Source organism: Lepisma saccharinum, chromosome 30 (genome assembly GCF_977018435.1).
Source record: "Lepisma saccharinum chromosome 30, izLepSacc3.1, whole genome shotgun sequence".
Lineage (NCBI taxonomy): Eukaryota > Metazoa > Arthropoda > Insecta > Zygentoma > Lepismatidae > Lepisma > Lepisma saccharinum.
Window position 1 is genome coordinate 24,648,045 of NC_139258.1, and position 12,294 is coordinate 24,660,338.

Below are 12,294 nucleotides of genomic sequence, written 5' to 3' on the forward strand. Positions count from 1 at the left end.
ATATTCTAATGATCTGATAAATACTTCATCTAAGTACGAAAAGTGTATCCGCTGCAATTCTGGGAGCAAAAAGCTTAGAATCTACTACAGCGTTAATATGTATGCACTTAGACATGCAAGTGTGTTTCTTAATAATAATGATATAAAATAATTTCGAGGAGACTACTTAAAATAATATGAGCCATGTTTAGGTTTATTTACATTATATTTCCAAATATGAACGTGAGAAACAGTTGCACTTTAAGCACTGTTCTTATTTAATATTTTCGAATACTTGAACAAAGGAAATTGCAAATAATGATAGAATTCACTTCAGTAGGAGAACAGTTATAATTTCTAATATATTCAGTCTAACATCAAAGAATATAGAGTTGCATGTGTATATATATACATACATACATACACACGTGCACTTCCCTTACATGTCGAAATACTTCTGTTACAGTTCATCTATTAATTCAGTTAATATGCTGTACATTTCCCCCCACCTAAAATCTCAATTGATCCCCGTAGAGTTGTCATTTGTTTCTGTGGAAACCACTGTACATTGTGAACAATCAATAGTTTGCTTTGTAGATATTTGAAACTGAATCAAAATCACCAGATATGTTGTTACGGCTCCAGCAATCTGGAAATGGACAAAAAAACATTCTAAAATTCTTACTATTTGTTGAACGGAAATTGTTAAATATCAGTGTTAAAAAATTGCAAACACTAATTTCATTAAGATTCCACATGCTAAATTTCATGTTTTAAATGTGTGTGTGGGTGTGTTTTTGTGTACATATATACATATGTATGTCTGTGCATAGGCGTGCGCAGATTAATTTATTTGGAAGTGCCATAATGGGAGTTTGATTTGCCTATGTGAACAATGTTAGGCTAATTGTTGTCACTTCATGTTCCTTTTTCACATAAACTATGTAAATAAAGATGAAATTTTAAACATTATAGTGTCTGAGTATTCGTTATCGCCTCAGCACGAATTTTGTATCATTGTAATATTAATATTTATAATATTTAAATAATGAAAGTAAACAATTGAAAATCAATGTTGTTGTAGAATAACAGACTCTTACAAATGCAATTCAATACACGGTTGTATCTCTGCAGGTAATGCAATATATATAACAGGTAATGGTAATAAAAAAGATATAACTGGTACTGTAAGTAAATAAATAGATCTTGGGAGCTGAAGCAGGTTGGATAACAATTGTGGCTACTTGGTAAATAGACCAGTCAACAAGGGATGCTTTTGGACTCCAATAAGGAAAAAAATCCGGGAAAGCTGGAACAAATTTTATTATCTTCGTAAAAGAGTTCTTAAAAACATATTAATTTTGCACCCCTCTACCACCCCTACTTTGGCGGCCAAAATAAGTACATCACCAATATCTCGCTTGAAAAGCATTTTACAGCAAAATAGGTTATGACAAAATTTAATCTACATAAAATTCTCTACAAGAAATCTTCTGTGCATTTTTTATCTAGGTGCTAGAGGAGCGAGAAATTTCACCTCTTTCACCGCCCCGATTTGCGAGAGCGAAACTGAAGGAAACATCTATTTGTACGAAAACTTGAGGCCCTCATTTCCTATTAAAATAGAGGTGAACCTATTTTTTAAATGTCCTCCTCCGTGGCCGTGCGGTCTAGGACGCTATGCTTTGGACTCCGACTGCGGCACGGCATGGGTTCAAGTCTGTCTGGGTTCAGTCTATAGGTTTCCGGTCTGTGTATAGGACCGGTGGCAACCCACCATCGTAAGGCAATTGGGGGGGGGGGGGCTACGAGTGTGTAGCGTAACCCGGTCTGGGAAATCTACGACTGTGTAGCGTAACTCGGTCTGGGAAATTATAACGGCTGACGGCTCTTCGTGCTGACCCCACGTCAACCAATTACCGGTTGAAGATTTCCACACCTCTATTGTGGGAGGGAGACTGGCAGTCGGGAGATAGGCCAATGCCCTTCAAGGGTTATCGTGGAGTCACGGGATATTATGTTATTATCTATTCTAAATATTCAAATGACGTTTCTTGGAAAATGTATTTCAAGTTGTAATATACATATCTAATTAAACAATAATTTTGTAATATTTCACGTAAAACAAATGTGCATACATAATGACTGTATTTCTACTACTCCCATTAACCAAATGCATTCTTATACTTTTGTCTCCTGACTTCTACCAGCAAGAATTCTTCTAAGTGGATATCAACTAGATCATCACAGTTGTCGGGAGCTTTCAGACTGAAGCGGCAGGTAACAGGCCACAATCGGCGTGGTGATTTCACACCGAAGCGACACGCACCACTTTAGTCTAAAGCAAAACATTCAATGTGCATGCAGTAAGAAGGTCGAGACGAGAGCCTCTCTGATGACGTAGTGGTAACGCCGTCGCCTTGTAATCAAGGGGTTATAGCCATATGCAAGGTCTTCGAGTGTAAAAAAGATAAATGTTTGGTTAGTTTGCCACCAGATGGTTTTGATTTGGAAAAAGGGGTGTGGCTAAGAAATACCGAAGGTCGGAGGAAAGCAAGCCTTGTATGGGAACTTCACTTCCCACTGATTAGCTGAGGTTAAAGCACGTTAAGTTGAGTTCTTTTGAGTGTTAAAAAGGGACATACTCGGAATGGAACAAAGTCCAGGGAGTAGCGGTTTTTGTAATGGTTTAGTATTTTAAGTTATTTTATGAAGTGTATTTAGTTGGGATATTTTAGTTGAAGCACAGCACACTTTGTTCTATTCTGAGATAGGTCTTTTGGGGGAAAATTAATATTAAAGTTGAATATTAAATTGAAATTACTATAATCCATTTTCATTAAATAAAGTGTTAGGAAGTCTTAGTTAGAAATACATCTTAATTTAAAGATTTAATTGTATAATTTAATTTCTGTAACATTGTTTCTTGGTTACTTATTGAATTTAGATTGGGGTTTATATTCTTATTATTATCATTTATGTAGTCTCAAGCCCTTCAGGCATGTTGTTATATAAACCTCTTTACTATAAAGCCCTTTTTGGATAATTCCTCTAAACCTACAATTTTGCGGCTTAAGATTTTCATTGAATTTTTTAATTAATATGTCTGCTAGGTTAATGTACAGACTTTAGTTGCAAGCCTTCTTGTGTCCTAATGAAGGACAATATTTCTTAGTGAATTATTTTAAAGGACGTGCAGTAAGAAGCTGATCATATGGTCCCAGGTTCAATACCCGGTGGAGGCACATTGATTCAGATCCCACTTTAAACTGTCCCGATTAGCCTTTCTGTGAATAAAGTGAATTTAACTCAGCAGACGTCCAGCTTGTCGCCTTCATCTGAAAGCTCCCTTCATCTTCTAGAATACTGAGATTTTGAGTACGCCATTAGAGTGCGGCTTCTTATATTTCCGGACTTCTTTCCTAATAAATTAACAAACTTTAGTTTTTCTTGTGTGAAAACAGCTGAAGCAGTATCAGGCTCACTGGTCGCAATAAGAACTGTATGTTCTCCGTGTATTTCATGGAACTAGGTGTGGACACATTGTTTCTATGTCCCCTGTTCCTTGCTTCAAGAAGTACACATAGGTTTGAATTTGACTCAACTAAGGCAGTGATTATAAAGGAAAGTCCACATCTTCACCTACAATTTTCACAGAGGATACTTCAACATTGAGATGAGCCGGCCCTTGTTCCTCTCATTTGAATTAAACGTGCTTTGACTTCTTGTCGCAGGCATGGTTTCTTCAAATATGAACTCTCTAGAAGAGAATTTTAGTCGACGAGCAGGTTCAGCAGCTTTGGTACTTTTTTCTGTCACATTCGCACGGTATCCATCAAAGACGATGATGGTATTTCTCTTGCAGTGTTTCTTTTCGTATTTAATGCACCTATCTAGAATCTAGAATGGTATCAAATATTTCTCGCTGTTGACAAACAACTCAGTGAATCAAGAATTCTCCATCAATGATGTAACTAGCATCTCCAACTTCTTTACTTTCTGTGAGTGGTAAAAAAGGATCATTAGGAGAGGACTTCTTGGTTCTCTGCGTCTCTACCTCATCACTGGAAACGGGCAGGAGAATTTACTAAGTAATTATTCACTCAATATATCAAAATCAGGGAATGGTGGTTGAGATGAGAATCATTGACAAAAGAACTAGATGTCTTGCTTATCCATTGATATTAAAGACTTTCATGCATCGACATGCTACTCCTCTATTTTATCTGCAAACTAGTAGGCATGTAAATAATCCACTTAGTTGGCACTTAGTCAGTCATGAAGCGCATCATGATCTGTTCAGTCGTCATATCTGACCACATCCCGGACCATAACTTTTTCATCGTTTTATTGTGAATTAAACTTTTTGGACAAAGTCAACATATTTAATTGGATTTATCTTCTCTTTGAGACCAAGCATATCCTACACATAGGTGACGCTAAATATTTCCTATAAACTACTGTGTGCAATGATAGAACCAGTTGAACCCATAAATTACATTGTAAGAAAGAACATAATGTAATAATTCCAGCTTTATGACAGGGAAATGCTACAAAACATCATGCAAAAGAGGCTTCCCTGAATTTCGCTCTTGAAAAATGGGGTGCGGGAAAAGGGGTGAAATTTCTCGCCCTTCTAGCAGCTGAACGGCACATCCTAGAAGAAAAATGCACAGAGCATTTTTTGTAGAGACGTTTATGTAGATTAAGTTTTGCCATCAGCTATTTTGCTATAAAATTCTTTTCAAGGGAGATATTGGCGAAAAACAGATTTTAGGCGCCATTTTTCAAAGATGGCGGCCAAAGCAGGAGTGATAGAGGGATGCAAAAGTAATATGTTGTTGAGAACACTTTTACAAAGATAATAGAATTTGTTCCAGCTTTCCAGGATTTTTTCCTTATTGGACCCCCTTGTTGACTGGCCTGAAAGGTATAAAGGCCGATTTCTGGAGTTTTATAAAGAGAATAACATCATCTTTGCTACATGATTACTGAATATAATTGTAAACAATATCACATTGTTTTGGGAGTGGGAGCAAGAGAGACGAGGCATCTGAAATGAAACTAAATTCCATACTTTTTAACACGGATATTATTTTCTTTATTTCAATGATAGTTTTGTCTTTTTTTATTTTTTAGGGCACATTGTGGGGTGCCCAGGCAGCCCTGGCATCCCTCGTACGCAGGCCTATGTATGTGTTGGGAAGTACATATTTATACATATATAGATAAAGAGATAGAGAGAGAGAGAGAGAGAGAGAGAGCGCGAGAGAGGTTATTTCACTTTAAACTTCGAAAATATTACAATAATGTATATATTAGAGATATGCATATTTAGATAGTATATGCTATTTAGGACGATGGATTTTTATATAGTTTTCACTATTTAGCAAGGTTGTTGCTAAGAAATATTTAAAAAAAGACTAACTCAATACATTCAAATACAATGAATCTCAGATCCCCACAAAATACATGAATGAACTAGCCTATATGAAATGAAAAATCAATAAAGTAAACCGAATGAAGTTGTTCAGTGTTCTAGGCTGACATTAGCGATAGCAACTATGGATTTTCGGAAGAAAGTTACTGACAAGACAATGTATTAAAATGTTACACACCTACATGTAGCCCATTTAGAATTTTCTGTAAAAAATTAAAGTTAGTAGTTCTTGTGGTATAAGTTGAACATACCGAGTGTAAGAGTGTAAAATCCAGAGGAAAGAATCCACAAGCTGTGAACTTGACTTTTCTGTACAACACAAGAGACGAAAACATCTGAATCTGAAATTTAAAAAGAAAAAGGTAAAATGTCATCGTTCTCATGCACAACGTCACATTTGGAAAAGATGTAACCTTTGCCTTTGTCAAGTAATTGACATTCGATACTAGTAGACCAGTTTGTCCATTTTTACATTCATCACATATCAAATATAGCCTATGGACTTAGGTTCCAGCCTACGGATCTTAAATTTTAAGATAGTTAAAATACAACAGAATTCTCCCAAGACACTGTCTTTCAATGACAATAACTGCCAGAAAATACAACATAATTCTCCCAACACACTGTTTTTCAATGACAATAACTGCCAGCAACTACAACAGAATTCTCCCAACACACTGTCCTTCAATGACAATAACTGCCAGCAAAACTTATATTAATCATATGTTTATGAAAAAGCAATTACCTCTTCTTTCATGCCTGGATACAGTCCTGAATCTTGTAGTTTGTGAACCAAAACACCAGTTTTTTCAGCCTAAAAATACAAAAAATAGTTATCACTAAATTGAAAAGTTTTATTACATTTGTTCTAATGTTCGAACTAATGTAAGCTTTAATATGACTAATACACACACAAATAATGTTTTTGTTAGAAATAAGTCACAATACATTTGAAGATCACAGTGAAATAACGTACTTTGTCAACTTTTACCCAAATTGAGGTAAAGGTGCTATCAAATAGCTCTGTGAAGGGGTTTTCTAACTAGGAATTTTACAAGAATAGAACGTCCTATATTCATCCATTACAAAGAGGTTTTGGTTGCGTATACAGGGAAATAACGTGCTCTCCTGCAATGTGAAGAATGTGGACAAAGCACGTTCTTTCAATGTGGTCTTCATTTGTTTCTAAACTGGAAATAATAAATTTTCTCTCATAAATACAAGTTGGTATCCATCAAGATGGGATTATTACGTATGTGGACAATGTTTAATTTATATATATATATATATATATATATATATATATATATATATGCACACATATACATATGACATGAGTGTGTGTGTGTGTCATTCATGAGTACAGAATTAGAAATATAACTACAAATTATCTTTCAAACATACTGTACATGTTTCCTTTTCTGTTACGCTTACACTCGCAAACAATTATGATTGCTATACACATAGATAATGTGACAGAGGTGTCGATGCTTAAAAAACGAGGACCATGACAGAAATGCATGAATGAATTACTGAAGGTTAAATGAAAGTGAAAATTAAGGTCTAGAAAAATATTAAGAAAAATAAGAAAGATTGAATGACTGTGGACGAAGCAAGGTTCTCCAATTACCTCAAAGCTCGAGAGGAGGAGAGAGAAATATTTTTTTTCTGGTATGTTCAGTATCTTGACAGTCATGCACAAAACGTTTCTTCTCAACAATATTAAAACGACTAATATGTAAAATTTTATTTTATATATTATATGTAGTTCATATCAAATGCAACCTTCGTTCAGAAAAAGATCATGACTAGGACACAGAAATTGGTGATCTAAAAATTTTCAAAATGTACCAATAACATGACTTTCAATGTTTTAAAGTGACCTATAAAATTGCAATAGGTATTAAAATTTAAACTTGAATTTTTCACAAATGGCAAAGGATGTTCTTGTGAAGCGGTTAGAATAACTCGACATATTGGATTTTAAGTGGTTTACACTAGTACTTAAACGTGGCAGGGTTTAATCTTGAATATATTAATTCTTCGATTCCATTTTATCTCAGAAATTATCTGTAATCATGACGCATGATCTTTCTATTTTCACGTGAATTGACGTAAGGATGAAGAGCAAGAGATATAGTTTAAGATCTGAGAATATGATACAACACAATTATGAACTAAAATATTAAAAGCCATAACAATAAGCTCGAGATCCCAAAAATGCAAAGAAAGTGAAAATAAAAATAATATTTTCTGATTCCAACAGAAAGGAAACTGGTAATTGTTATATTTAGCGTCGTGGTCAAGAACTCGCAGGGAAGACAACTTTTCGTCAACTACGGAACTACAGTTCGGCTAGAACTACAGAAGAATAAGAAAACTTGATCCACCTTCACGTTGTACTTGTAACTTCAATCTCTACAAACATACCTAATCACGATGACGTTTAGACATTTTTCTACTTTTTGAAATCAAAATCTCTCCCCTCACACATCACAAACTGTGAAATAAATTACATTGTTTAATGATCAGAAGGCTAATATTACTGCATATTTCAATTCCGGTAGATGCGCACGTATTAAGCCCCGATCTCTAAAAATGTCCATGGTTGAATACCTACTGCATAAATAAAGACGTTATCCAGAAATATACAGAAAACAAGTTATACGATAAAAATTTCACAAAGTACAACCTCACCTCTTTTGCAATATCACTGCAAGATAACACCAGGAGAAAAATTTCCGCCACAGGACATGAAATGTAAGCCAAGGTCGCCAATGTTGCAACCAAAGAATTGCTTAAGTATTCCAAGCTATGTATGATGAAGAAGAGGTAGGCTACTGTTTTGACAAAATTTATGGTCAACGCTATCAGTATTCGCAAGTCCAATGTTGAATTCAAACTGTTTATCACATCGCAAAATTCAGAGAAGGTGTTTCTGAGAAACCGAAGCTCCGAACTCTGACTCAGAAGGTGCTTGTTGGTTCTGACTAGTACTGAATACGTTCCTCCATTCAACTGTGTTCCATGCATATTGAACAATGATTGAGAGCACCCATGAACCTTTTCCAAGACCTTTGCAATCTAATTATTGATGTTTGCAAATCTTTCAAGAATCACTGAACAGTAGGTGGAGAATTGCACCTGTATAAGCATCTTCACGTACATAGTCACAAAGAAAGTTATGATTTTCAAGTTGAAACCTTTGCTTATATGCATTGCATCAAAGCAGGTTGTGACTGTGATAATAGTTCCGAGAAAAGCCATCTGCAGAAGACATGTTCTCAAAGTACGGATATTGGACATTCCTGGAACTTGCAAATTTTCATCTATCTTAGAAATTGTTGAGAATATGTTCACCAGCTCAGTTCCTCTCTTCAACGAACACAAGGCGAATAATATTCCAGCTCCAATTGTTAAAATTTCGTCCAAAAACAAAATGGCACTAAACATTGATTGGAGCTCAGCCATGTTGATGTTCACAAAGAGAATAACCACTCTCCAAACACAACATATTACAAACAACACAAGCAGTATCATGGAGTAAGTAAGCCATATCATGGACTTCGACATCAATGTGCTCGAACCACCTCGTTGCACTGAACAAGGCCAGATACCAACGATTCGTGATATGTAGAAGATTGGTGATAGAGAGAAGAACAGATCGTGCTTCTTGTCTTTCATGTTGTACTTAGAACCAAAGTGCAGAACATCTAAAGGGTTCTTCCCGACTAACCTAACCATTCTTTCAATCAATATGAGGCGGTGTCCACCTTGTGATTGCAAGATATTCAATTAGTTGTATAATGGACTTCGACGGCGGTACTTTCTATATATGGGTCTATCTTTAGGCGACTTTTGTCACAAAGTTTTTGTACCAGCCTTAATGGACGTAATGTATTGACACCATCGTACAAACATCATGAAAGAAAAGTATCTAACAAAAAAGAATGGCAGGAAAGCATGTTATTTAAGGAACTTATAAGAAAACATTCGATCCTTTCATCTTCTATATACCTAGGTAATAACATAATTATTTAACGCCAATGTATCATTAAGGTACATTTATACTCTATTCTTCAGGTCCATAGGTGAACTGTATGAAAGACATCATTAGATATCGACAATTTAGGATCCTACAACATACTTCATTCTATATTTAGTATACTCTAGAACATTAGTCCCAAATCAGATCAGCACACTGACATATGCGACACTTGTCGTGACGAAAAATCACAAAATGTGGCTACGTAAGTAATGATGAATAGTTAAAGGGATATGCAGAGGTCCGAATTGGCATATTCCTGTATATGGGCAAGACAGCACGTTCTAGGAGGACAGAGTTTATTTAAATACTTTGTTGAACTAGTACAGAAATTTAAATCGCGTAACCAACAAGTTGAATACCAGTTCATGGAACAAAATTATGACAAAGAGTTTGAATTTAGATTATCTCTTGGTTGAATTAATTGTTTACGTCGCTTTACTTCAACTTCTGGGTAATCGCGAAGATAAGGATGAACGGTAAAATATTAGATGGATGAAAAGACAATCACAACCATATAGGGACGACACATCACTAGCCCTACAGAGGATTATTGTGGCTGAAAATCCAGGCGCCGCCAGAGTCTCGTTAGTCTGCAAAATGTAGTCCAGGGGTACTACGTGCATGAGAGTTTGACATTTGGGTGTTCATAGAAATGGTCACCCCTTACATCCCTAGTTTATCCCTTCTACTAAGTAGTTGATAGTAGTATAAAATTCAATTTAGTGAAAGTAATAATGTTTTGTCATACTTGTTGGAAACAAAACGAGTATGTAAATATAGAAGTTACTAGCATATGCTAACGAACAGCAACTTCTGCAAACGACTTGATTAAATAAGCAGACTCTCACTCACGTCATTAATTATTAGTAACTTCAATTTTTAGCAAATTAAGTATTGAATCCATCGCGCAGTACTGCAGGGTGTCTACAAATTATCGAAGCAGTTTCATGACGTTACTGTACATGTATTATTGAACGTATCACGAAGTAACTTTGCAGTTTTGTAGAGAAACTCAACAAGTTTTGTAACACGTTACAAGTTATGGTGGTTTTCTGTTCCCCGTGTCGTCGTTGAGCATATTCGAGACTTTCCGAAATTGATTTTTTGTGCAATCTCGACATTTAGAGTTTACGGCACCTTCTTCTTCAGCGAACAAACGTTACAGAATACGGATATCTTGACATGTTAGAAAATTGGCTCATGCCACAGTTGGAGACAGACAGTGAGAACTTCATCCACCAGTTGGATGGTACCACGCCCATTTCCATCACGATGTCCACGAATTCTTAACCATCAGAGTGTCAAACCGATGGATCGGTCGTTGTGGAAATGATGACCAACAACTGCTGTCACTGCCTCACGCTCCCCTGACTTAACCCCGCGCGGCTTTTTTTGTGTGTGGGGTTATGTGAAGGATTAAGTGGTTGTGCCTCCATTACTGAGTGATCTAGCAGAACTGGGGCTCGTATCATCAGTGCTTTTGATCGAATTGATAGGGACATGCTGCATCACGTTTTGGAAGCACTTCATTATAAAGGTTATTGTTGCATAATCACGAAGGAAGGGCATTTCGAACACTTGTAATGTGTCACAAAACTTGTTGAGTTTCTCTAAAAAAAACTACAAAGTTACTTCACGATGTGTTCAATAATACACCTACAGTAACATCGTGAAACAGCTTCAATAATATGTAGACACACGGTATTACGGAAGCGTTTGATTTGCACAAGTAGTTCTTACACAAGACATTTAGAACATTTCGTACAACTAAACCGGGACATTCAACCACATTTGTCGCAGAATAATAACACACAATAACATTTTGCAAGTTTGTACAAGTGGTACTTACCTCTTGTACTACTGCATTTCAGAAACTACCAGTAGAACGGTTTGCGAGATGGACAAGAAAGTGTAAACCAAAACTGTGATGACTTCCAAGGCAGAACTGAAGAGGTTTTCAAATTCATGTGCAATTGAAAAAAGATTGACGATAGTTTTGAAAAAGTTTATGGCGATGACAATCAGTAACCTCAGACCAAAAACAGAATTCGAAGTGTCAGTTGCATCACAAAGTTCAGAGAAACTGATCCGAAGATTGTGAAAGTCGCAAATGTGCTTCTCGGATATTCTATTCCTTAAATTATGAGGAAAATATCGTCTTCTTGCATACAAGTTTTTGGACACTGTTCCAAGATCATTTTCAGCTTTATGGACACTTTTTGTTAGCTTTGCCATGCTTTCGACAAGTGTGTTGTTGATGCATGAAAATCTTTTGCGAATAACATCACAGAAAGTGGAACACTGTATCTGAACAAAGGCATGTAAAAATTCAGTTATATAAAAAAGCATACTGATGAAAGACATTTTATCAAAGAAACTAACACAATCTAGGATGATTGAGGATATTACAATTGCCATTAAAGAAACCACCGTAAAAATGCACTTACGAAGCACACGCAAATTAGATCTCTCACCTAGAAGCACATTTTCCTCAAGCTGAGAAATCGTATCAAATATACGAGATAACTGACGATGTGATTTTAATGACAAGGCAGTCATCAAAATTCCACTGATCAAAGTTAAAATCACATCTACGGTTAATGTGTAGTAGACTAATACATCAGGTTGGAGAAAATCAAAACTCAAACCGAACTTAAGGTGCCACACACATAGAACAGAATAAATTCCAATCATTATGCATGAGTAACAGAACCAAGATTTGGATTGTAGGATCTTCCGTTTTGAACCTACATGTACAAACGTATGAGGACACAAGGCAAGAATCCGAGTTATAAAGAATATGGGCGATATTAATGCAAAAAGATCA

At 35.9% G+C, this 12,294-nt stretch overlaps 1 protein-coding gene across 1 annotated transcript in view; it reads right to left on the reverse strand.

Moving 5' to 3' along the window:
• Positions 1–413: 413 nt before the first annotated feature.
• The window catches only part of LOC145981795 (putative gustatory receptor 2a), a 362,953-nt gene continuing 351,072 nt past the window's right edge, over positions 414–12,294 (reverse strand). Inside the window, exons 2-4 of the mRNA XM_083115217.1 lie at positions 6,165–6,233; positions 5,671–5,760; positions 414–628 (exon numbers count right to left, since the gene is read on the reverse strand). Of these exons, the coding sequence (XP_082971343.1) occupies positions 497–628; positions 5,671–5,760; positions 6,165–6,176 (234 nt within the window). The 5' untranslated portion in view covers positions 6,177–6,233 and the 3' untranslated portion in view covers positions 414–496. The remainder of the gene's footprint in view (positions 629–5,670; positions 5,761–6,164; positions 6,234–12,294) is intronic.